The 27,250-nt window shown below is 42.8% G+C and overlaps 1 protein-coding gene across 2 annotated transcripts in view; it reads right to left on the minus strand.

Moving 5' to 3' along the window:
- WRN (WRN RecQ like helicase) overlaps positions 1-27,250 on the minus strand; it is a 202,259-nt gene that overhangs the window by 54,040 nt on the left and 120,969 nt on the right. For both annotated transcript variants that reach the window (XM_075862190.1, XM_075862182.1), the window contains 5 exons: positions 25,128-25,206; positions 12,437-12,549; positions 11,106-11,220; positions 9,534-9,665; positions 6,206-6,368 (listed from right to left, as the gene is read on the minus strand). In XM_075862190.1, coding sequence (XP_075718305.1) covers positions 6,206-6,368; positions 9,534-9,665; positions 11,106-11,220; positions 12,437-12,549; positions 25,128-25,206 — 602 coding nt within the window. The remainder of the gene's footprint in view (positions 1-6,205; positions 6,369-9,533; positions 9,666-11,105; positions 11,221-12,436; positions 12,550-25,127; positions 25,207-27,250) is intronic.

Consider the following 27,250-nt stretch of genomic DNA (forward strand, 5'->3'; position numbering starts at 1 on the left):
TAGAGTGTCGGGGGTGGAAGACAGGACGGCAGCCATGCCACGTGCTATTACTGACCTGGAATCCATGACTGAGTTATTAAAACAAAAAAATGATGATCTGGAAAATAGGCTGCGCCGGAATAATATCCGGATAATAGGAATGCCTGAGAAGTCGGAGGGCCAAGATCCGGGTGAATTTATATCTAAGTGGCTGAAAGAGATACTGCCAGATGCACCTTATTCGCAGGCCTTTGCAGTGGAAAGGGCGCACAGGGTACCGGCGAGACCACCTCCACCCGGGGCCCCTCCGAGGCCGATGCTGGCCCGGTTGCTTAATTGTAACGACAGGGACATGATCTTACGTCAAGCCCGCCGACTGCAAGGAATTACGTATAATGGCGTCGCCATCTCCATATTCCCGGATTTCTCGGCTGATCTACAAAAGCGTAGAGCAACGTTCATGGCGGTGAAAAGGAGGCTGAGGGATCTCAATATCCCATATTCCATGGCGTATCCTGCAAGGCTGCGGGTAGTGAATAACGACCGTTCTATCTTTTTTAACTCACCGGTGGAGGCCGACGATTGGGTGAGAGGGAAAAGATCGCCCCGACGCGTGTGAATCCATTGGAGGGTGAAGATGGAAAGTGCTGGAATTTAAAGTTGGTGTTGGAGTTCCTCATGCGCTTGATACAAGCTAAAGTTTTTCGGTCGGTCTCCTGTGTTTAAGGAGGGATGCCAATGTTAAGGTAAACCCAGTTTGGAAGACTTATCTGGTGGTTTGATGGCTCTGGAGGCCTTGAAAAGAGTCATTCTTATCCTCCCCGTTTAATTTGGATGGACTGCCGGGACTACCAATCCGTTTCCATTCTGTTTAAGGTACTTAGCCTGTACTGGGAAGGAGTGATCCGGTCGAAGTGAAGAAGGGGTCTCAGTTGAGAAGTCGCAGGAGTAATCCTGGCATCTGCCCAGAAAGCATTTGGCGGTCGAATATTACTGATGTATTGTTTAAACTGATGCTTGCTTTATAGTTCTCCTGTACGAATATCTGGAAAGGGCTTAAGATGTAATGTGGTGTTTGGGGATGCAGATAGGGAAGGATACTTTAACACTGCCTAATAGCACGGGGCCTTCCCCGCTACCCTTTATTGCCACGAGGAGGGCATGATTCGGCAATGGCCTATGTGTCATCTCGCATTGCCGATGCAATTTACTGTTTTTATGTTAGTTCTGTCGTTCATGTTTTCAACGCCGTACGTAGGCGCAATTATATTCATTTATGAATGCAAATGTCTAAATAATCATACAGTGCAAAGAGGTGTGGGAAATGTCGCTAGAGAGTGTTTATTGGTATTATGCAGGAGCTGGGAGCCAACTTCCCTCCGAGGTAGACTTAGTTTTCAGGTCCACTAATGGCGTCTATACCGATCATGTCTTGGAACGTACGGGGGTTGGGCAGCCATCTTTGCATGTATCCGTAAATTCAATCCCTCTATAGTATGTCTGCAAGAGACGCATTTAATCCCAGATAAAATGAGATTATTGCGTAGACCTTGGATCCAATGGTCTTTGCACTCCTTTCATACGTCCTACTCCCGGGGGGTATCTGTATTAATCCACAAATCTCTGAGGTGGGAAGTGGTCAAACATAAAGTGGATAAGGAAGGTAGATATGTGTTTATACATGCTTACATCGACACTATACCATTTGTATTACTGGGCCTATATGTGCCTCCTCCGGCGAATGCACAGATTTTACATGAGGCTGCCGCATATCCACAAGCTACGGTATTGGGTATGGGGGACCTTAACATGGTCTTGGATCCCAGATGTGATAGATTCAGGGGGGAAGTGGACTCTGGGGCTGTACCGGTGGCTCCGACAGCGTTGCATTTATTGTTTCAAGAAATGGGTTGGATAGATATATTTAGGTGCAGACATCCGAATGTAAGGGTATACTCATGTCATTCTATCGGCAGAAACTCCCTGTCCCGTATAGATTATATCTTTGGGAACGCTCTAATGGTTCCTATGGTTACGGATATTTCTTACGAAGCTAGGGGAGTGTCAGATCACTCTCCGATAGTAGCGCGATTTGATCACCCAGGGCCTGTGAGAACTGGTAATTGGAAAATTCACCCATTCTGGCTCACCCTGATAGGGCCGCAAGATCGCATACCGGATCAATTGGAGGTTTTCCAAGATACCAATAGCTCGTGTGATAACCTAAATATTTTATGGGATACCCTGAAAGCCTATCTGAGAGGTTGCTTGCGATCTACAATCTCTTACATAAAACGTGAGGCGGCAAAGGAAGAGGGTCAGTTGGCGCTTCAATGTAAAACGCTGGAGGGCGAATACATAGAGAACCCCTCAGAGGCAAACAAAAGTGCATGGCTGACGGTGGGTCGTAGATACTTATTATTGCTACAAGAAAAAGCCGATAGGAAACTGTTTTTTGCTTGGCAAACTTATTTTGAATTGGGAAACCAATCTAGTAAATTGCTGGCTCATTTAATGCATCACAGCTCTCAGAGCTCAGCAATACTAAAGATCAAGGACAGTCAGGGCCGTGATTTGACTGATACTCCCAGCATAGCTGCCCGCTTCACCCAATTTTATAGGGATTTATACTCCTCCCAGTCTACGTATGATTGGTCCGAATGCATATCATATTTGGAGGAATTGAAATTTCCACAGTTAGATATGGCAGGCAGGGACATGTTAGAACTTGACATTATGGAAGACGAGGTTACACAGGCATTGAGGGATATGTCGAAGGGTAAGGCGTCGGGCCCGGACGGGGTTCCACTGGAGGTATACCTTCGTTATTCTGACCAGCTCATTCCCCCATTATGCTCAATGTATTCTCATGCCCTGAGGGAGGGAAAACTTCCGGACAGCTTCTATGACGCCACAATATTAGTGTTACTAAAACCTGACAAAGACCCTAGTGAATGTAGTTCTTACCGTCCTATTTCTTTATTGAATCTAGATTACAAGCTACTAGCAAAGGTGCTGGCAAATAGATTGAACAAGGTGATATTACAACTCATTCACCCGGATCAGGCGGGCTTCATGCCTGGGAGGTCCACATCTGACAATATACACAAGGTTCAAATTTTGGCTCAAATAGGTGAGGCACTGAAGGAGGACTGCGCAATGGCATCTCTTGATGCGGCCAAGGCCTTCGATTCCTTTGAGTGGGCATATTTGTTTGAAACATTACAAAGGTTTGGTTTTGGCCCAACTTTCATTAAATGGATAACAATCCTGTATAAGGATCCGAGGGCGCAAATTTTGATTAATGGAATAATGTCCCCCTATTTTCAACTCCGTAGAGGTACTAGGCAGGGGTGCCCTCTCTCCCCGCGATACGTATTAGAACGCACCCAGAATATCGGGGAATAGCGTTGGGGGGAAGAGAGGAGAGGATTAGTTTATACGCAGATGACGTGATATTGTACATGTCATACCCGAGGGACAACTTGGGGCTAGCTATTGAAATCCTGAACCAATTCGGGAGATTTTCTGGCCTATACATTAATTGGAATAAATAATTTTTCATGCCCTTGAAGGAAGTAGGGTGGGCGGATGCTGAGCACGGTTTGCAGGTGGTGTCGTCCTTTAAATACCTGGCTATTATTATAAACCGAGACTATAGGCAGGATCGAATTACCAATATATTGCCTCTGTTAGATTATGTTAGATTATGTTAAGCTCAAATTCAAGGTGTGGGGGGCCCTTCCATTGGCAGTGACGGGTCGCGTAAATTTAATTAAAATGGTTATTCTGCCAAAATGTCTATATGTCCTGGAGCACACAGCCATACCAGTATATAAGGCCTTTTTTAAATCCCTACATGCATTATTCCCGGCTTTTATATGGGGATCCAATAGATCCAAACTTAGCTTGTCCACTCTGCAGAGACCTAAACAGGAGGGAGGGATGGCACTGCCGGACCTATTTATGTATTATCTAGCTGGGCAACTGCGGTATATACAGCTATGTACAGGGTCGGATCCGTTACCAACATGGGAACAGCACCTCGCTACATATTTGCATCTTACACATCTCTGGCCAGTGCTGGAAAGCTCCCCGGGAACCTATAAAGAAATGCTTCCAATCCACAGGGTGGCAGTGCAGGCCTGGACGGCTGGCAAACAAATTTATGCATATGTAGATATACAGGTGGACATGCCACTGTGGGATAATCCCCTTCTCTCTCATCTAATGGAGGGGCAAGCCCCCCCTTTCTGGTGTGGTTTTGAGGTGCGTAGAATTGGGGATGTGTATACTGATAATGCCTTTAAATCCTTTACACAAATTCAAGAGGACTTCCAAATCCCTAGAAAAAGCTTCTATAGATATCTGCAACTGCGACATGCTCTTGCAAGTCAATACCCTAGGTCAGATCACGAATTCTCACGATTCCCTTTGATTGGTGTTTTTAGATCACAAGGCCCCCGGGGGCTGATTTCGGCTGTCTACACTGCTCTTATACAAGCTAAATTGGCCAATGTCAAGTTACCGGTAAAGGATAAATGGGAGGGCCTGATACCAGATCTGACAGGGGAGGAATGGGAAGATGTACTTTCATCTCCTATTTCAGCCTCACCGGCGGCAAATAACAAAATGATTCAATTATCTATAGTTCATCAGAGTTATCTCACACCGGTGAGATTGCATAGAATGGGTAGATATCCTAGCACTGAGTGTCATAGATGCCGTTTTCCCAGATCTGATTTCTGGCACATGATTTGGGATTGTCCAATGGTGGCCTCCTTTTGGGGGGATGTGTTGAAAGTGGTAGAGGAAGTGGTGAAACAGCCGATCCCCCCTTCACCCAAGATCTGTCTATTTGGGGTGCTGCCTGAGGATCAGTGGCCATTCCACATGCGTATTCTATTGAAGGAGGTATTGTTTATGGCAAGGAAAACCATCGCACTTCGGTGGATGGATCAGAGGCCCCCTAGGGTGACGAAATGGAAATCGCTGATTAATTCCATTATTCAATATGAGCGAGTTTTATATAAGAAAAGAGGATGTATTAGTAAATTTTATAAGATATGGCAGATTTGGTGTGACTCATCGTGCACCCTGTACACTCCGCATAGATTCACAGATCTGAGGGACCAATTGCTGCAGCCTTGAGGAGGGCAGAAGTTGCATGATTAGTTACTGGTAGGATCTCTATAGTTTGTCTGAAATATCTTAAAAATCGGCCTTGGAAAGTATATTGCCCGCTGGGATGTTCTTATTGAGGGTTAATATGTGGGCTAATATGTTATGACCTGTTAAATACCATCATTGATACTATGCCTTTATGTTCATGTAATGTATGACTACCTGAATGTGTTTCTTTGCTGTTATGTACTACGGACATTTGTATTGTGCAAATTCTTTCAATAAAACGAGTTTAAAAAAAATAAATATAAAAATGGTCATAACTTGGCCAAAAATGCTCGTCTTTTAAAAAAAAAAAACGTTACTGTTATCTACATTGCAGCGCCGATCTGCTGCAATAGGAGATAGGGGTTGCAAAATCTGGTGACAGAGCCTCTTTAAAAAAAAATCCCCAAATTGTAAACCGCTTAGCGATACTACATCGCTATTTGGTCCGCAGAAGTATTATGCTTTATCAATGCCATTGTGTACATTATCCTATTATTTATTTGTAAAGTTATATATTTTTAGAGCTTGGGTAGGCCTTGAAGGGTTTTTCCCGAGAATCAAAATGTATCACCTATCCATAGCGTTTCCACAATTCTCAGACATTGTATAAAGAAGCAGGCGCATGCTCGAGCACCGCTCCTTTCAAGACCCTCCTCACTTCAAGGGGTGCAGTGAGTAAGATCTGGGAGTTCAGAATCCCCATTCTCACTATCTGTGGGGGTCCCAGCAGTGTGGCCCCCAGCGATTAGAAAATTATCACCTATCTTGTGGATAGGCAATTATTTTTGATTCTTGGACAACCTTTTAACTTTGAATAGAATAACGTTGGACATTTCAACAACACAGTATTAAAAAAAGTCCCAATAATATCTGCCAATAGGTGTGGCATTACATTAAAATCAACAAGGATTAGCGTTTAATTTGGGCCATTGATTTGTTGGCACGTTTTTTCGATTTATTAGAAATAACTTTTACTATAATTCTTTATGTGGTTTGTCTTTAAATATCATTAGTCTGTACAAAAAAAATATCTTTATCAGTTGTCTCGTCTGACCTGAGTTAATAGTTGGCCCTTTAATGACCTCTGTAATAGCCTTCTGTATCGCAGTTGTCAAGCCAGCTCGCTGCACATCGAGGGGGTAACCAGCTTTCAGTGCTTGCCATAAATGCATGCCAACAGCTGTCAAGCTTATACTTCGGGTATCAGCAATTTTTTGCTAAAAAGAAAAATACAAATAAATAAGATCCATAAAGATGATGTACAATTTACATTGAAATACCTGGCTTTAACTATTCTTTTTAATGTCCATTTATAAACAAAGAAATCTTGAAAATTCTACTGGCTGCCCCTGGAATTAGGTAGCAATAGATTTCAAATCTGTTAGGAGCAGATTTTTGCACCTGTTTATAGCGTACCTGAGTTTTCATCAAAAAGTTCAAAATAGTCATTTTTCCCTGTTTCAGCTGTCTCGCTATTTTCTGCTCTCTCCATAGTGGGGTGGGGGGCATGTCACTGATATGAAAGTCTGCCAGTACAGAATGGACTTCCATGCCCATACTTCCAAGCATGCCTTACGGCTCCATCGATCGTGGGAGACATGTAAGTTATCTTCTTAGTACTTCTCTCTTGTAATCGCTGCAGTTGCTGCTGGTCTCTCTGTCTGCTTTGTAATAGCTATTTTCCATTTCAGCAAGCTAGCGTTCTCCTTTCCTGATCTATTTTCTACATACCTTCCTCTTTCTATGTATCGCTCTTATAATCTGCTTTACCACCATTTCTCTATTGCCTGCATTTGTCTGACTCCACGTGCACTTTGCCCTATGCGATCTAATGTTTGTTGCAAGTATCTCTCAATAAGAACTAAAAAGCTGCATGTAAGTGCTAATGTTGAGTGCGTTCTGAAAATTATTATTTTGCCACAAATCGACAAAAACTGACATTTTGCCACAAATTTCCTTTCAGCGTGACAAACTGGTGCAGTTCGCGGCAAAAAAAAGTATTTTTCTTTTGTACGACACTTGGATCTAGAACGAGCCCTTATATGCAGCTTTGTAGTTATTATTGAGAGATACTTGAAGCAAACATTAGACAGCATAGGGCAAAGTACACATGGATTCAGAGAAATGCAGGGACATTAGAAAATAGCAATAACAAAGCAGACAGACATAAGCAGCTAATGCAAGAATTACATGAGAGCAGCACTAAAAAGAGAACTTAAATGTGTCCCAGTACCGATGAACTGGCTATTTGCAGAGTCAAGAAGGAAAGGAGCTTTATCAGAGAGACACCCCCAAACTTCCTGCAGTACGTCTCCTCTTCACATGAAGTTTTTGCCTTCCGTCTGAGGTATACGTCAGGACTCTTCCTGTCGTGTATCTTTGACGGAGAGCAAAACGTATCCCACTGTATAGGTATTCAGCGGAATACCTATACAGTGGAAAGCTCCTGACATCACTGTCAATATATGGACAGTGAATTTAAGAGCTTTACAATGGCAGAGTACCCGGCCAGAGCATCGTAAGCGCTCTGGCAGGGGACTCTTGCCCTGGAGAAGCACCTAAAATCACTGTCCATATATGGACCGTGATATCAGGAACATTTCAATGCCCTGGGAAAGCTGCTTTCATTACAGTCTATATTTGGATAGTGATGTCAGGAGCTTCTCCAGGACAAAAGCCCGCAGGCAGAGGGCTTTCGATGTTTTATACCGGAGACTTCCATTGGAAAGCTTCTGACATCATTGTCCTTATATGGACATTGACGATGGGAGTTTCCCGACGTGTGTCACGGACTCAGGATGGAATAGCATAGAATGCTACGCTATTCCACGCTTCAACACTCTTTTGGTCTCCTTTGTGCTACTGAAGCCCTATGGACACGTTTATTTTGTACGTCGGGAGCTTTCCCGACATACATGATAAACGTCGGGCACACTCGTGATGTGAAAGGGGACTAACTAAAGACAGAATTTGCATGACAACCAGGGGTGGGCAGCAGATTACAGGAAGGGAGACAACTAGTGGATAAAACTTCATATAGACTTTGCAAGGATAAGACCAAATTTAAAAAAAAAAAGTATCTTGCAAAGTTGCTACAATTAGATTACCACAAATTGTATGAAAAATGTGTGTCCATTTAACCACCTTTAACGGGCGCTGATCAACAATACAACAATGATCAGAAGTTTACACAAGGATATGTGCTGCCAACAAGCGACCATTTTTATGGCTGCATAAAAGATCTGGTCAGCATTTGTGTTTTAATTGGCTCGCTTACCCAACCATTGGCCCATGTAAGAGGGCTTTAGCTTTGTAATAGTCATTTGATCACCACAGCTCTCTGGTAAAATGAAATCCGCAAGATTCCAAATTTAGCTTTAGTCATGAGTAAGTAGTAAATATACAAAATTAATATTCAGCTATTTCTGCCAACGCATATGTTTCGGCGGAGCATGAAGAGGGGAATAAGCTCCTGACCGACACCTCTGGCAGTGGCTTCTCTCCAGTGGGAACAAAGGATCAGGCATGTCGAAATCCTTTTTTACCCCCGACATCTGCATCGGAGGCAGTTGGCAGACGCCCATACCCATGAGATCGGAGGGATTGGGTAAGGTTTATTCAATGTGTATGGCTAGCTTTAAATTCAACTTTCTACAGTCAGAGATAATAAAAGAAGATCTAGGATTCAGAACTTGATAACAAATTCTCAGCCGAGGATATGAAATTTATTTTTTCACATACCTACGACTTTTCCAACTGCATTCGAACTCTGGAAAAATTCTTCAAGATATTGACTAGATATAAAACCCTGTGTTCTTAAAAAGAGCCAATTTAGCCTCTTCAGACAATCGGCCCCTAGATCTATGTCCCATATATGGTACTGTATACCTGCCAAGGATTGGCGCCAAGTGAAGCAAACAATTAACAGTCTGCTCCATAGACATCTTTCTATCTACAGAACTGGCACTACTGTGGTCCCTAACGCCCCATTTTAAGCCAATCTTGCGTCCTGTTTGCTTAGAGCAGAAAAAATTGTCATCCCACTGCACTGAGTTGGGAAACCCTGATATACACAATAGGCCGTTGGCCAATCCTGCTAAATTTGGTGGGTTTGTCCAACTTTTACCTTATGTAAATGGCCAGTATGTCAGTCCTAATTAAATTACATTGTCAGTGGGCAGATATCCTTGCAGACTTGAACGGAAAACAGATAATGCAAATGGTAAATCATTTATATCTTATGCCATATGAGTTCAAAACGGTTTTATCTGTGGGGCTGAAATTATTTACCGCAGTGTGGAATCGAATGCAAGTAAAGATGTACAAATATATCAATGCACAGCTTCAGAGTTCTAGAGAACTAGTAGGACTGTCATGCTCACCATTGACAAGTGCTGGTCTTGAAACAGGGAGTAGGTAACACGAGGAGACTCTGGGAGCGCCATGCAAGTTGTGCTTTTGGAAACAGCCACGTTGGTTTGTGAATTTGTACCAGATCCATTAAGAGAATCTGCCTGAAATGAAAAATATATAAAGTTTACATTTATGGTTAAAAAATTATTAAAACAACTATCACAATAAATAATAAATGCCCTATTACAGGGGCCAATGATCGGGCAAACGAGCTTGTGCCAGATCATTGCCCTGTGTAAACAGGAAAAAATAGATCCGGAGTTTTGTATGTAAAATATAACCTTTAACTTATTTTCATATAAAATCTCTTGAAAAAATATTAACATATACCAGTAGTGCATATATGTATAAAAAAATCATGCATAAAGGATTTTAGCATTTGTTCACGACATATTTCCAATATGATTGAATATGTACTTTGAACTCTTGCCGCTGCAAGCACGCTCTCACTGAGGAGCATTACTCCAAACAGACAGCTACTTTATCTGCTCCAGCATCTTTGAAATTGAATATAGCTGGTTTTGGCCAGTCTCCCCTGAAGAATCACTTGGCTGTGAGGAAACGCGTTGGGAGGTATTCCTACACTGAGAGAGGTTTCCTGATCCCCTTGTATCAGCCCAGATACGGATGACATCTAAACGGGAAGGGGGGCATTGAGCCCTGTTCTTCAGATACTCTAAGGGTATTTGCATGTGAGAAATATAGGGAAAAATCTCTGATTACACCATGATGAACACGCTCTCTTCACTAAACCACATATGAACTGCTGTTTAAATCTGACTATTCAATCATATTGGAAATATGTCATGAACAAATGCTAAAATCCTTTATGCATGATTTTTTTATACATATATGCACTACCGGTATATGTTAATATTTTTTCAAGAGATTTTATATGCAAATAAAGTAAAAGGTTATATTTTACATACAAAACTCCGGATCTATTTTTTCCTTATATATTTACTACGGAGAATTGCAAAAATTAAGTTTAGGTGGTGGACTTTAAACTACACCATTGAAAATGAATTCCTGTGTAAACAGGGCAACAATCAGCCGATGTACGAGCAAATAAATTTTATCGTTGTCGGCAGCACATCTCCCTATGTAAACAGGGAGATGTGCTGCCGACTTGATGCAAATGCATGGGGACGAGCGATCATAGTAACAATTGCTCGTCCCTATACATAACCAATCTTTGGTCCTTGTGAAAGTAGCAAACAAGCACCGATCAACGAGCTGTCTTGTTGATCGGCGCTCATTTTCACGGCCGTGTAATAGGACCCTTACTAAAGTGCTAGTAGTGCAGATTTCTTATACAATGCAATGTGGCCTCCAGTATGCAAACCTGGATAAGTTTTCCATATACTTTGTTAACCTTCTTGGACTATCTAAAGACTTGCTGTAGAAGGACAGAAAAACTAGGCAGCGGAAAAATGGGACACTGAAGGTCAATGAAGTATATAGCAGATTTACAGCAGATTTGATCTGAAATAGGAGGAATTATACACAGAAGCAAAACTCAAACTATAAACGTACAATACCTTTAAACTGTTGGCGAGGCAGAATTCCTTCACAACCTCCACAAGGGGTGCCAGCATATTAGCCTTCGCCTCTGATACTCCATCAAGTTTTTTAATATTTTCAATTGTAGTTGGCCTGCAGATTTATTGAGAAATAAAAGAAAGACTGTTTGAGTTGTAAAGGAATAGCATTATACAAAGTCAAGATCTATCCATAAAATCGTTTTTCAAGACTTTCTGTTGTTTACCCATGTGTAAATAAAAATCTTGTGTCGATATGTATAATGTGTTGCACATTTGATGAAGCCACTGTTTGTGTGTTTGATAGGTAGTCAGTACGTGTAATGTATCCAGACTGAGCTGGGGTTTTGCAGCATATTCCCAATCCCAATATATTCTACAATATGGTTTTATCTTTTAGTTATTTTGAATAATTGTATGTAATGTATCATGATTTTTTTTTTTTAATTAAAGGATATGTTTAAAGGGAAACTATAGAGCTAAAGACAGACTTTCCATTATCTTTGAGACTCCCCAATAGTCATTCTTTGCAAGCTCTGGGCGCAACCAGACAAGCGCTAGAGATGACCATGCTGGATTATCAGCATTGTCCTGAAATACTGGTTAAGAGCTGAGGGCATAAATTACTCATCCACCACTAGCATTCCGTTTCAAGGTGTTGGTGCTAGGAGTACTAGGTAAGTACTTTTTTTTTTTTTTTTTAACCCTGCTGGAGTGGGATCTAACAAAAGACACGACTTCTCCGTCACAGGATAGTTGATAAGTGTCTGGGAACCCTACAGATAGCTAGAACGGGGGATCCGAGCCCACCCTTTCTCCTCACTGCCCCCCCTGCAGTGAGGAGGCGCTTGAATGGGGCAGTAGTCAGGAATTCACCCTGGCATACTATTCAATGTCTATGGGACTGACAGAAGCGGTAAAGCGCTTTGTTTGGCTGTCATTCCCAAAGAAATTGATTGGCACGCGCACTTGTCCACTAATCCTTTCAAAGTTTTTCTCGCTTCGGTCATTCGGGAAGGACGAGGTCTTGGGACCACGTTCTCGTGATTGGTGGGGTTCCCAGCGAACAGAAACTTATCCCCTATGTTATGAATAGGTGATAATTGCGGATTCTGTGAATACCCCTTTAGCTGAAATATAATTGCTATTTGTGTACTTTAATAATATTTGTGCCTTTCCACACCACCACCACTTAAAAACATGTTTTGAAAGGATTTCTTCTTTTACAGTGCCCCAGGTCAGTAACTTCTACATTAGGATTTTTTAGGATAGGATGAGACCATTTAAAAAAAAAAATTTAAATTAGGAAATTAAGCAAGAGAACAAATTACCTAATTTTAGCCATATCCACAAGCACCTTGTTGGTAGCTAATACAGCCGGTGGTATATCCTTCTCACTGGCAATTTTTTGCCTAGCTGCTACCAGTTTGCCATACAGTGTAGTCTGTGGGAAAGAAAATATCACCAGTTACAGTCTGAATAATCTTATTCTAGCTCAAAGTACATGGAAAGAGTGCACTTTTCAGTTATGTAATTTAACAGTTTAGCGCTAAACATACCTATAGAGGTCAGGCAAAATTAGGATTGTGTGTTTTTAATTATGCTCTGCCCTAGACAACCCTCTACCAAAAGTGTCTGACAATAGCTTGTCTCCCTCTCTCCTAATGAATAAACATGCATCTTGGCCGAGCACACGTTTGTGGGGGAAAATGGGCAGAGAGGTGGCAGAGCTTTTAGAGAGGTTTTACTATACAGTTAGGTCCAGAATTATTTGGACAGTGACACCAGTTTAGGCAGTTTACCAAAACATATTGAATATACCGTTATATAATCAATATGGGCTTAAAGTGCAGACTCTCGGCTTTAATTCGAGGGTATTCACATCTTAATTAGAGGAAGAGTTTAGGAATTACAGCTCTTTAATATGTAGCTGCCTCTTGTTCAAGGGACCAAAGGTAATTGGACAATTATCTCAAAAGCTATTTAATGGGTTGCATGGGCTATTCCCTCGTTAATCCATCATCAATTAAACAGGTAAAAGGTCTGGAGTTGATTCCAGATGTGGCATTTGCAAGCTGTTGCTGTGAACCCACAACATGAGGTCGAAGGAGCTCTCAATGCAAGTGAAACAGACCATAGATAGGTTGAAAAAAACGAAGAAGTCCATCAGAGATATAGCACAAACGTTAGGAGTGGCCAAATCAACAGTTTGGTATATTCTGGAAAAAAAAGAGCGCACTGGTGATCTTGTGAACAAAAGGCCCGGACTTCCATGGAAGACAACAGTGGTGGATGGTCGCAGAATCCTTTCCATAGTGAAGAAAAACCCCTTCACAACATCTACCCAAGTGAAGAACACTCTTCTGGAAGTAGGTGTATCAGTATCTAAGTCTACCATAAAGAGAAGACTTCATGAGAGCAAATACAGAGAGTTCACCACAAGGTGCAAACCATTAATCAGCCTCAAAAATAGAAAGCCCAGATTAGACTTTGCCAAATAACATCTAAAGAAGCCTGCCCAGTTCTGGAACAGCATTCTTTGGACAGATAAAACTAAGATCAACCTGTACCAGAATGATGGGAGGAAGAAAGTATGGAGAAGGCTCGGAACGGCTCATGATCAAAAGCACACCAGATCCTCTGTAAAACATGGTGGAGGCGGCGTGATGGCAAGGGCATGCATGGCTGCCAAAGGCACTGGGTCACTAGTGTTTATTGATGATGTGACTGAAGACAGAAGCAGCCGGATGAATTCTGAAGTGTTCAGGGATATACTTTCTCAGATTCAACCAAATGCAGCAAGGTTGATTGGACGTGGCTTTACAATGACCCAAAACGTAAAGCAACCCAAGAGTTTTTTAAGGCAAAGAAATGGAATATTCTGCAATGGCCGAGTCAATCACCAAAGCTCAACCCGATCAAGTAGGCATTTCACTTGCTTAAGACAAAACTTAAGGCAGAAAGACCCACAAACAAGCGACAACTAAAGACAGCTGCAGTAAAGGCCTGGCAAAGCATCACAAAGGAGGAAACCCAGTGTTTGGTGATGTCCATGGGCTCCAGAGTTCAGGCAGTTATTGCCTACAAAGGATTCTCTACAAAGTATTAAAAAAAAAACATCTTATTTATGGTAATGTTAATTTGTCCACAAAAATGACAAATAGGGAAGAGGGGGGGGGGAGGTAATCCTCCAGCTCACCATAAGTTGAGTCCGAGAACAGACAGCGCCCGGATTCAATTCAACGGGGTTTATTCTGATCCTTCACCCATCTCTCATCTTTGTACTCTGCTATACTACAGAACTAATTTTATATAGTTCATTTTATTTTTGTTATACCAATAAAATTGGAACAGGAGTTCCTTTTTACTTACACTCAGCGCTGGATCTTGGCTCTACTTTTTCCCTGTTAATTTGTCCTATCACTTTTGAGCCCCTGAAATGAGGCGGCAGTGTAGAAAAATGGTTGCAATTCCTAAACGTTTCACAGAATATTTTTGTTCAACCCCTTGAATTAAACCTGAAAGTCTACACTTCAATTGCATCTCAGTTGTTTCATTTCAAATCCAATGTGGTGGCATGCAGAGCCCAAATCATGAAGATTGTGTCACTGTCCAAATAATTCTGGACCTTACAACTGTATCTGCAAAGATGATCACACTTCCAACCATAATTTTTAAAATCTTTGCCTTTTTAATCACTATATACACTAGAATCTTGGGTACTAGGGTAAAAGCCATATCTCATCGGTCAGACCTTTAATAGCCCTTTTTTTTTTTTTTTTTTTTTTTTTTTTTAAACTCGGTTTATTGTAAAAGTACATACAAAAATCATCAGCAAATGGAAACACAATAATGACATTAACATTCCTGCATACCATGAATACACATTAGAAACAAGAGTTTGCAATTTACATTTATACATGAAGGCGAGTCACAGGAGACTCCAAATATTCACTGCACGCAGGCAGGTCAGTGTCACACTTATTTGTGATTCTGTAGACATACAGGTCGCAGTTATTTACCAGAACCAAGCTCCATTCTCACACCTAGGGCATTAAATACCCGGTCAAATAGATCTCAGATCCCTCCTACTTGAAGTGGTAAGGATTCTCTAAGGTCGCCCACGCTGAAGGAGGCAAGAGGTGAGGAGCACCACTCTCCCCAGATTTTCAAGAATTTATATTGACATCCTCTATGTTTATATACTATATTTTCATATGGGAGAATAGCATTGACCAGGCTTTTCCATTGTGATGTATCCGGAAAATTGTCCCCCATCCATCGGATGGCTATCGCTTTTCTGGCTAAGAACAGGGCTTCTCGCAGGAAGATACCCTCATAGTGTGTCCGGGTTCTCTCTCCCAACAGCCCCAATAAGCATAGACCTGGTTCACATGGAATCGGGTTGGTCATAATTGAGGACAGTATTTGCGTCACTTCTTTCCAGAAATTGGCTATGACTGGGCATAACCACATCATGTGATCAAAGCCAGCCTGATCTTGAGAGCATCTAGGACATCGTGTGTTATGTGCCCTTCCCATCCGATATAATCTGATGGGGGTAATATAACATCTGTGTATGATGTACAATTGCGTCAATTTATTGTTCGCTGCAGGCGAGACCAAGAGATGTGATCCCATGGCCTCCCCCCAGTCCTCACTAGATAATGTAGGAATAAGACCCCTCCATCCAACCTCAACCGACATCTCAGCGTGAGCGACCCTATGCGATAGGAGGTAAGTATAAAGTGCAGATACCATCCCCCTTGGTCCCTGTGTTCTCAGAATACCAATGAGTGGAAGTGAAGAAATGGATCTCTGATCTTCCCTGAACTGGGATTGTAAAGCATGCCTAATCTGTACACAGCGGAATGCGTCTCTCTCAGGGACCCGGAATGTATCCTGTATCTCTCTGGCTGATATCATATGTCCCTCGTCATCTATCAGGTTTTGCACCTGCGTTATACCTACTTCAATCCAAAAATCAGAATCCTGCATCCCCCTAAAATGAGAAAGACCCTGATGAGACCAAAGTGGCAGCTCTGCAACTATGTCCTCCCATTCCAGAACTTTCTTAACATGTGACCAAACCTGTCTGGCTAGTTTAATTATTGGCAAGGAATGCCTAGGGCTATATCCATGCGGCTCAAGTATGGGCCACAAAGAGGGGATCCTAAGAAAATGGGCCAAGTGGAGATCTGCATTAGGCATTGGTTCCTCAGCCACCCATGTTTTAATAAATCTTAATTGGCCTGCCAAGTAATACAAGAACACGTCAGGTAGAGCAGCCCCCGCCTGTTCCTTGGGGCGTTGGAGCGTGCTAAGTTTAAGCTTGGGGCGACTCTCCCCCCATACAAATGAGGAAAATAAGGAGCTTACCAGGTTGAAAAATCGTTTAGGGACCAGGGTGTCTGCGTGTTCTAGGAGGTATAACATTTTGGGCAGCACTATCATCTTAATTAAATTTATTCTTCCTGCCGTCGATATAGGGAGCGCCTTCCAGACAGCAAATTTATCTCTCAGATATGTCAACAGGGGATATATATTTAGATCATATGAAGCGCCACTATCCCTAACTATATGGACCCCTAAGTATTTAAAACAGGAAACCACCTGCAGGCCCTGGAAGTCCTTATCCCACCCACAGTTATCGGGTCTAAGGGGCATAAGAAATGACTTACTCCAATTGATATATAGGCCTGAGAACCGTCCAAACTCTTCCAGTATTGTCATTGCTCTTGGTAAGGAGGCGTTTGGATTAGCCATATACAAAATCATGTCATCGGCATAAAGACCAATCCGATCCTCCCGTGGTCCTATGCGAATACCCTGAAAAGCCGCATCTAGACGGATGCGGATAGCCAGGGGCTCAATGGCCACTGCAAACAGAAGAGGGGACAGGGGGCATCCCTGCCTCGTACCTCTATGGAGACAAAAGGAGGGAGACAAAATCCCATTGACCAACACCGATGCCTTCGGATCTTTGTATAGGATGTTAATCCATTTAAGGAATCTCTCGCCAAAACCAAATCTGCGAAGGACCTCAAACAAATAAGGCCACTCTACTGAATCAAAGGCCTTAGCCGCGTCCAACGAGGCCAATGCCCAGTCCTGCTGCTCCCACCACCCTATCTGGGTCACCACCTGAGCTCTGCGGATATTATCCGATGTTGACTTGCCTGGGATAAAACCGGATTGGTCCGGATGAATAATATCTGTGATAGCACCACTAAGTCTATTAGCTAAAAGTTTGGTTAGGATTTTATAATCCACATTGAGTAGGGATATCGGGCGGTACGACTCACATTCCTCTGAATTTTTTCCTGGTTTCAAAATGACAACTATAGTGGCATCTCTCATCGAGACTGGTAATTCACCCTTCTGAAAGGCATCCTCAAATACAGTTAATAACTGGGAATTTAGAGTATCTGCATATTTAATATACACCTCTAGAGGGAGACCATCCGGACCTGACGCCTTCCCTTTTGTCATGGAGGATAAGAATTCTTCTATCTCCTGTACCGAGAAAGGGGCCTCTAACTTGATTCTATTCTCCTCTGACAACCCTGGGAAGTTTGCCCCATCTAAATAGGAGTTCAATTCCTCCATCGAATACTGTGCCTGCGAAGTGTAGAGTTCCCCATAAAAATCTGCAAATCTATTCAGTATGTCTAATGGTGTATTAGCTGTACCCTGGTTTGGTTGGGATATACGTAGCACTGGGGGGGACATGGTATTCTGTTTCGCTATTTGTGCAAGCAGCTTACTCGACTGATTACCGTGCTCAAAAAAGGATTGTTTAGAGAAGAATATCCTTCTTGCTGCCTTTTCCTTGACTAGAAGCAAGTATTGTCTGCCTGCTGCCAGCCACGCTTCTCTGTTAACCTGGGATGGGTCCCGTACGAAAGTATCCTCTAAACCCCTGCATTGTTGTGCTAAATCCATTTCTTGTCTGGCTGAGGAACGTTTAACATAGGAAATAGAGGATCTCAAGCACCCTCTCAAATACGCTTTTAATGTATCCCACACCAGTGCACTATTTTGTTCTTGTGAATGCGCTTCTAAAAAGACATCTAGTTGGTCACGTATTCTGTCACTTCCCGTAAACAACTGCAACCAAAATGGGTGTATCTTCCCTCTGCCCGTTGATGTAACTGTAAAAGAATCGGGCTATGATCCGACACCCCTCTGGGCAAGTGCTCTATAGAAGCCATGCTTGAGAAAATGGCGGGAGATCCCATCACGTAGTCAATGCGAGACAGAGCGTTAAACTGCGGAGTATGGCACGTGTATTCCCTTATTCCCGGGTGGCTCACTCTCCATAGATCCAACCATCCTATCTCCTCTATCATAGATGCTAGCGGAGTGGGGCTCGTGGGGTCCCGGGGGCCCGACCTAGCAGTAAAGCGATTCAACAGAGGGTCTATGGTGAGGTTCAGGTCCCCCATTAGTATAACTCGCGCCTCCTGATAAGTGGATGCGAATGTGATGGCCTCTCTGAGTATACTCATTGAGCCCTGTGGCGGGTTGTAGATACCAATTATGACATAAGGGACAGAGTTTACATTAGCATGAACCAGCACATATCTACCATCAGTATCTATTCTTGTATGTAACGCCTCCCAGCGTAAATTCCTATGTGCTAGCAGTGATACTCCGCGTGATGCTGAGGATCTAGTAGCATGCCGCCCCCATTGAATCCAAGATTTACCCAGCATATGCACCTTATCTGCCGTAAGATGCGTTTCCTGAAGGCATATAATATGAGGCATGTGCCTCCGTAGTATAGAAAAGATCACATTTCTCTTACCCGGCGTTCCCATCCCCCTCACATTCCAGGACATAAATTTAAGCGTCGCCATATTCCACTCTATACCATATCTCTATGTGAGGGCACCATCCCCCCACAATCAGCGAGCAGTGATAATGGGACCCTGTTCCCATGTCATAATGTAGCAGGCATGCAAAACCGATTTGAACCTTAAACCAATAACTTTGAACAATTAAGCTCATCAGGAGCTGCTTAAGCCTACAAGGCATAAAAAATGCAAAGTGCATAAAAACGGGGGAAGTTTCCACTGCTTAGGTTAGTAACACAGAGGAATCAAGATAAGCAATAGTACCTTTTCAATGGCTTCACCCATTGTTAAGATGTATTTCAGCCATATAAGATTCCATGTTCCCTTTCTTATAACTTAGATAAACGTGAGGGTAATTAATCCAGTCATTTAAACTATAACATTTTACTCCTATGCCGCCTCAATATATCTGCCCCTCTCCCCTTATCTTCTTCAAGGTTTAGTACATACATATACTCAGTACATCAAGAACACTTGTGTGTGCGAGATCAAACATCCACTGCATAGGGACCCCTCATAAAATGCATATTGCAATCATGTAAACTCACTGTCCCCTTCATATAAAACGTGGTCTTCAAGTCAGCGTCGAGGAGACCGTCCATGTCTGGTGAGCCACTCATCTGCCGCCTCAGGGGTAGTGAAAAACACTGATCTCTCTCCATCCACAACTCTCAGTCGCGCAGGGTACGCCATAGAATATGGGATCTGACGCTCCCGAAGTCGTCTCTTGACGTGCATGTACGAGGCCCTCTGTCGTTGTAGCTCCGGGGAAAAATCAGGAAAAATGGACACCGTCGTGTTCTCCACTCTAATCACTCCTTTGCGCCTTGCCGCCTGCAGCACCAAATCTCGATCCTTGCAATTTAGCAATCTCGCCAGCAATGGTCTGGGATTTGCCCCGGGTGGTGGTGGTTTCGCTGGCACTCTGTGCGCCCTTTCCACTGCAAAGGCCATTGAAAATACTGTATCCGGAAATAGGTCTTTCAGCCACTTCTCCACAAATTCATCTGGTCTAGGCCCCTCCGACCTTTCAGGGAGACCTATTATCCTCAGATTATTTCTTCTCAGTCGATTCTCAAGATCATCTGCTTTTTGGCGCCACAACTCCACTTTCCCCGACAGGTCTCTCAGCGTGCGCGGTACTGCTGCCGTCACATCTTCCAGGTCCGAAACCCTTGTCTCCACCTGAGTTACCCGGTCTCTCAGATTATGGAGGTCCTGCCGCATCAGACCGACATCCACCTTCACCTCCTCCACCTTCGTTGTTACCGAGGTACGTGTCTCCAGAATCGCCGCCAGGAGCGTCTCCATCACCTGCTTCAGCGTTAACTCAGGGGGCACCGCTTCCCCTGCCTCGGCGAGTGCAGCAGGCCGTCTCTCCTGAACATGTGCCGACGAGGACTGCTCCCCCCGGGCGCCATCTTGTCCCGAGTTCCTGGCGAACTCTTTCAGTTTTTCCACCGCTCCCGATGTCTTGGAGGGTCCCATATTTTGTCGAGTGGGTTTCCTACCCTTCTTTCTCAACAGGTAAGGAATTTTGGCTGAAATACTTTCTCCACAGGATGAAATACAGGGTTCAGCACACGGAGCTAAGGTTCAGTGCGACCGCTCACATCCGTGCCTGGCCACGCCCCCCCCCTTTTTATTTTTTAATATTTAGCTAAACACCATCTGTTGTAATTGATAGGGTCTTGCAACGTTCAAAAAGTTGGGGACCTCTGATATACATAGTGTTCACAAGTGATGTGTATGGAACAGCGTAAGTGGCAGCTCTTCTGCCTCTATTTGTCCTGGCAAAGCTATTATATGGCACTAAAAATTAGTTTGAACTTTTTTTTTTCCTTCTAGCCATACACTTTAATCTTATTTGAATGTGGGACAAAAATAATTGTCACATATTCACCTTTCAAATCCTTCATTACTCTTGTGCGGATGGTTCCATGGCAGGTATACTGGCCACAGCGGTCATATGCCATCCACTTCACGTCATCCCTGCAGCCAAGTAATTAACCCTTTCAAGACCGAGCTCATTTTGACCTTCATGACCAGCCCCATTTTCTCAAATCTGACATGTGTCAATTTATGTTTTAATAACTTCGGAATGCTTTTGCCTATCCAAGCGATTCTGAGACTGTTTTCTCGTGACATATTGTACTTTATGTTAGTGGAAAAATTTGGTCAATAAATTCATTGCTTATTTGTGAAAAACACCAAAATTTAGAGAAAATTTGCAAAAATTATGATTTTTCTCATTTTAAATGTATCTGCTTGTAAAACAGATAGTAATACCACACAAAATAGTTACTATTTTATATATTCCATATGTCTACTTTATATTTGCATAGTTTTTTGAACATTATTTTATTTTTCTAGGACGTTACAACGTTTAGAACTTTAGCAGCAATTTTGTCACATTTCCAAGAAAATTTCAAAAGGCTATTTTTACAGGGACCAGTTCAGTTCTGAAGTGGCTTTGAGGGCCTTATGTACAGATAGACCCCATAAATCACCCCATATTAAAAACTGCACCCCTCAAAGTATTCAAAATAGCATTCAGAAAGTTTCTTAACCCATTAGGCGCTTCACAGGAATTAAAGCAAAGTAGAGGTGAAATTTACAAATTTTATTTTTTTTGCTGAAATTCATTTGTAATAAAAAATTTTCTGTAACACAGAAGGTTTTACCCGAGAAACGCAACTCAATATTTATTGCCCAGATTCTGCAGTTTTTAGAAATATCCCACACGTGGCTCTAGTGTGATAATGGACTGAAACACAGGCCTCAGAAGCAAAGTAGCACCTAGTGGATTTTGGGGCCTCCTTTTTTTAGAATATATTTTAGGCACCATGTCAGGTTTGAAGAGGTGTTGTGGTACCTAAACAGTGGAAATCCCCCAAAATTGAGATGGTTTTGGAAACTACACACCTCAAGGAATTTATCTAGGGGTACAGTTAGCATCTTGACACCACAGGTCTTCTGCTATATTTATTGGAGTTTGTCTGTGAAAGTGAAAATCTACTTTTTTTCTGAAAAAATATTTAAAAAAAATAATATTTGCAAGGAATAAAGATTAAAAAGCACCCCAGAACTTGTAAAGCTACTTCTCCCAATTACGCCAATACCCCATATGTGGTACTAAACTGCTGTTTGGACCTACGGCAGAGCTCAGAAGGGAAGGAGTGCCATTTGGATTTTGAAGCGCAGATTTTGCTGGATTGGTTTTCAGTGGCATGTCGCGTTTGCAACGCCCTGGAGTAAGCAAAACAGTGGAATCCCCCCAAAACTGACCCCATTTTGAAGACTACACCCCTCAAGGAATTGTTCTAGGGGTATAGTTAGCATTTTGACCCCACAGATTTTTTGCTGAATTTAGTGGAATTAGGCCGTGAAAATGAAAATCTACTTTTTTCTGAAAAAAAAAAGGAAATGTTTAATTTTTACAATGAATAAAGGAGAAAAATGACCCCAAAATTTGTAAAGCAATTTGTCCTGATTACAGCAATACGCCATATGTGGTAATAAACTGCTGTTTGGACCCACGGCAGGACTCAGGAGGGAAGGAACAATATTTGGCTTTTGGAGCTCAAATTTAGCTGGACTGGTTTTCGGGTGTCATGTCGCATATGCAAAGCCCCTGAGGTACCAAAACAGTGGAAACCTCCCAAAAGTCCCTTTAGGGGACTAGAACGAGCGATCATTAGGTCGCTGGTACAATACACTGCAATACTAATGTATTGCAGTATAATGTCATTTTACAGGCTCCTGTAACAGCGCGATCGCTGTTCCTGTCCGTTAGTCCCGGGTATCAGATGTAATACACAGCTGACAGCTGCAGAATATGGAGCGGGCGCAGCGCGTGAGTCTGCTCCATATATAAACCCTCGCACCACGACATGCTATTAAGTCATGGTGCGCGAAGGCGTTAATGCGCAGCGGATGGTGCAAAGTGAAAATTTAAATTTTCCACTGATATGCCATTTTAATGCACAATACGTTGTGCCCAGTTTGTGCCACTGAAGACAAATAACTCATACAATGTTGAGCGGGTTCTCCCGGATATAAAATGTCATATATGTGGACGTAAGCTGGTGTTTGGGCACGCTGTGGGGCTCAGAAGGGAGGGAACACCATTTGGCTTTTGGAGCACAGATTTTGCTTGGCAACTGTTCTGTTTGGGGTTTTGCTGGTATTTCAGTTTATGATGTGGGGGTATATGTAATCTGTGCGGGGTACATCAGGGCATAATAAGAGGGTATAATAATGGGGTACATAAATAATAATTCGCAGATATGTGGCCGGTGTCACACTGATAAATGGTCGCCCGATCTCATCTGCTTTTGGAACACTCTGCACATTTTGCATCACCATATTCTGAGAGCCAGAACTTTTTTATTTTTTCTCCAACGGAGCCGTGTGAGGGCTTATTTGTTGCGGGACAATCTGTACTTTTCATTGGTACCATTTTAGGGTACATGTGATTTTTTCTTATCACTTTTTATTAGATTTTTTTGGAAGCAAAGTGACAAAGAAACATAAATTCTCACAATGTTTTTTGTATTTTTTTTTTTTACAGTATTCACCGTGCGGTATAAATGACATTTTACTTTATTCTGCGGGTCGGTACGATTACGGCGATACCATATGTATATAGGTTTTTTATGTTTTGCTGCGTTTGCGCAATAAAATCACTTTGATAAAATTATTTATTTTTTGTGTCACCATATTCTGAGAGCCATAATTTTATATTTTTCTGTCAAAAAAGCGGTGTAAGGGCTTGTTTTTTGCAGGACGGGTTGTAGTTTTTATTGGTACTATTTTGGGGTACATGCGACTTTTTGATCACTTTTTATTCTATATTTTGGGAGGGTTGATGACCAAAAAAAAAGTGATTCTGACATTGTTTTTTAATTATTTTATTTGCGGTGTTCACCGTGCGGGAAAAATAATATTATAGTTTTATAGTTTGGGTCGTTACGAACACGGTGATACCAAATATGTGTACTTTTTTTTAACATTTTCATTTTTTTCCTATAATAAAAGACTTATTATAGGAAAAAAAGCATTTTTTTTTTTGTAACTTTCATAACTTGTTTTTACACTTTTATAAAACTTTTTTATTACTTTATTTTTTACTTTTTACTTGTTTTACTTGAAGTCTGGCAGCACTGATCGCTGCTATAATACATTACACTACCTAGGTAGTGTAACGTATTCTAAACTGTCAGTGTGACGCTGAGAGTCACACTGACAGGAAGCTTATGAGGACCAGCATCCGGCTGGTTCTCATAGGCTGCTGTGCATGGCAGACCCGGGGGCCGTTATATGGCCCCCGGTTCTGCCTTGTAACCGACTGCAGCACCAGCAATCGGTCCCCGGGAAAGTTTGTTGTAGCAACAAACTTTCCAGTTTGTTATAGCAACAAACTTTCCAGTTCGTTGCTACAACACACTTTCCCTGCGATCACATGACCGGGACCTGAACTAATCAGGTCCCGATCATATCTCCGGGAACAGAGGTAGGTGATAACAGCGCGATCCGGGTGTCAGCGCTACTCTGAGACACCCGGATCGCGCTTTTAACACCCACCGTGAATTCACGTCGGCACTGCACAGAGCCCAGCAAGTGCCAACGTGAATATACAGTGGGCGGTCGGGAAGCGGTTAAAGACTGGCGAAAACCATGGAACCATTAATGCGAAAACGATAAGAAATGTGAAAGGTGAGCATGTGACAGTTGGTCATATTTACTTCTACAGGGCTTTTTCAAAATGTCAAAAGGGTTACACCTTTTATGTATATTTAAACTATGGAATGATGTATAGAAATTGTAAAAAGCTGTTTTCCTCTTATCTTATGCTACACCTAGAATGGTCCAGATCTAGTTGTTTGATGTTATTCATTTAAGACACAGATTAATCAGTTATGTTCATTCAAATCATTTGACAAAAACAGATTTTAACAAGCCATCTAATCTTAGGTCTAATGTCCAACTAACTGACCACATATGCCAGTCTACTTTCAACACTAGTTTATCATCATTTAATGTAAACAAATTGTAGGCAAAAAATTCTACAGGAACCTAATGTGGAAGCTTTTTGTTAGAAGGGATTCATGGCTTTGACAACTGACAATGTTAGCAGCTCTTGGCTTATATCTTAACTCACCTGCAGCTCCATTTCTCTTGGTGACACAACTGGTTCTGTTGGTTTGGATGACTTGCGTGGTGAAATGTGTCTGAAAACGCTTAAATAAAACATCAGTACTCAACATAAAAACGGTTCAAAAAACATATGGATATTCAAACATATGGATATTAACCTACATTTAAAGGGGTTTTCCCATGAGAGATATTTATGACATATCCACAGGATGGCGACAGCACACTGCGAACACTAATGTAACCTAAACCGCTAAATATAAATAAATATGCATTACTGCTAAATCTACTTACAATAGTTTAGTGTACATTTTGATCAAAAAGTGTTTGCCCACCTGCCATGATAAGGCAGGTGGGGAGCTACTCTGCACATACACCCAGAACTGGGACTACTCCTACATATATATCTGGGTATGGTAAGAACCAGCATTAAACTAATTAAAATCACCCAGGGGGCGTGGCCTAGCGGTGAATGTGAGAGGACGTATGTGCCCAGAGCTCCTGCTGTACCCATCCTGTAAGCCCTATATATCCCGCTGAATTTGGGGAAAACTTTCTCCCCTGTGCCTTACCTCGATCTGGAGGCGGTGGTGTTGGAGTGCCCGGCCGTGATGACCCGCTCGAAAAAAACAGAAATCGCTGCAGGCGCGTCCCGGGTCCTGCTCCGAAGATGGCGACGGCGAGAAAGACGGCCGGACTAGAGGCCTCCGGCAGGAAGCAGCAGAGAAGCTAGAGCGGTTCGCCCGCACGCCGAGAGCAGGGGGCGCGGCTGCACTACAGGGAAAATCGGCAGGAGATCAGGCTGCTGGAGGCTCCTCATAGGGATCCAGGTATTCCCCTTTGGCAGGGGACACGAGGAGTGAGGAGGTGTGCGGTGCGGGGTCAGCCAGGTGCTGGAGGGCAGAGTGGAGCAAGAAAGGGGGAACCCTCATTACAGGACATTTTTGCTGCAGTAAAGCAGAACTCCATGGTCCGCACTACATTAATATGTCAGATGGGTGGATTGAAGGAGGACATTTTGTTGCTTAGAAATGATCTGCAAAAAGTAGCGGAACACACCACTGCTGTGGAGGGGAGAGTATCAGATATGGAGGATGCTATTGCTAATATACGGCTGGATGTACAAGCACATTCTCAGGCTGTGGCTGCATTACTAGCAAAGACGGAACAATGTTCACCTAGTGGGGGCTTCGGACCGAGTGGAGGGCACGAATCCGTATGATTTCTTCGAAAAATGGCTGATTGATACATTTGGCAGAGAGGAACTGACTCCTCTGTTTGCAGTGGAGAGAGCGCACAGGGTGCCGACCAGACCCGGTCCTCAGGGGAGACCGCCGAGACCCGTTCTCATAAAGATCCTACACTACAAGGATAGAGACAAGATCCTGAGGAAAGCGAGAGAACGTCAAGATATCTCCTTCAATGGGGTGAGAGTATTCTTCTTCCCTGATTTCTCTATGGAAGTGGAGTTTGACTCAGCCGGTCAGATATACACAAATACAGCTACAGGGTACGAAGTATTGGGTTATGTTGATGGTTGATGGGATCACTTAACTGTCTGTCCTGGAACGTTCGGGCTTGCATGACTCCAGGAAACGTCATGCGGTGTTTGAATTTCTCAAGCAACAGGAGGCACGGGTGATTGGATTACAGGAGACGCATATGACTAGGGACTCTGCATCCATGATATATAGGGCCTGGATAGGACATAGCTTTCATTCCTACCACACCACTTATTCCAGGGGGGTGAGTCTTTTCATACATAGGCAGTACCATTTATTTGTCATTCTTCCTTCCAGGATGGGGAGGGGCGGTATGTAGGGCTACATTGTTCTCTCTATCATTGGGAATGTGTGTTGGTGGTGCTGTATGTTCCTCCTCCCTTTTCAAGTGGGTGTATTAGGAAAGTAGTGGAAGAACTGTCTAGATTCCCGGAGGTGCCTTTACTTTTGATGGGGGATTTTAACGCTGTGATGAATACTGGTATGGATAAATTTGGTACGGTGGGGGAGGGATAACAGTGTTTGGTCGCTTTATTGCTGAGATGGGTTGGCGGGATATATGGAGAGATAAGCATCCAAGACGGTATCTGTATTCATGTGCTTCCTCAACGTATCAGTCTCTCTCCAG

This window comes from Rhinoderma darwinii, chromosome 1 (genome assembly GCF_050947455.1).
Source record: "Rhinoderma darwinii isolate aRhiDar2 chromosome 1, aRhiDar2.hap1, whole genome shotgun sequence".
NCBI lineage: Eukaryota > Metazoa > Chordata > Amphibia > Anura > Rhinodermatidae > Rhinoderma > Rhinoderma darwinii.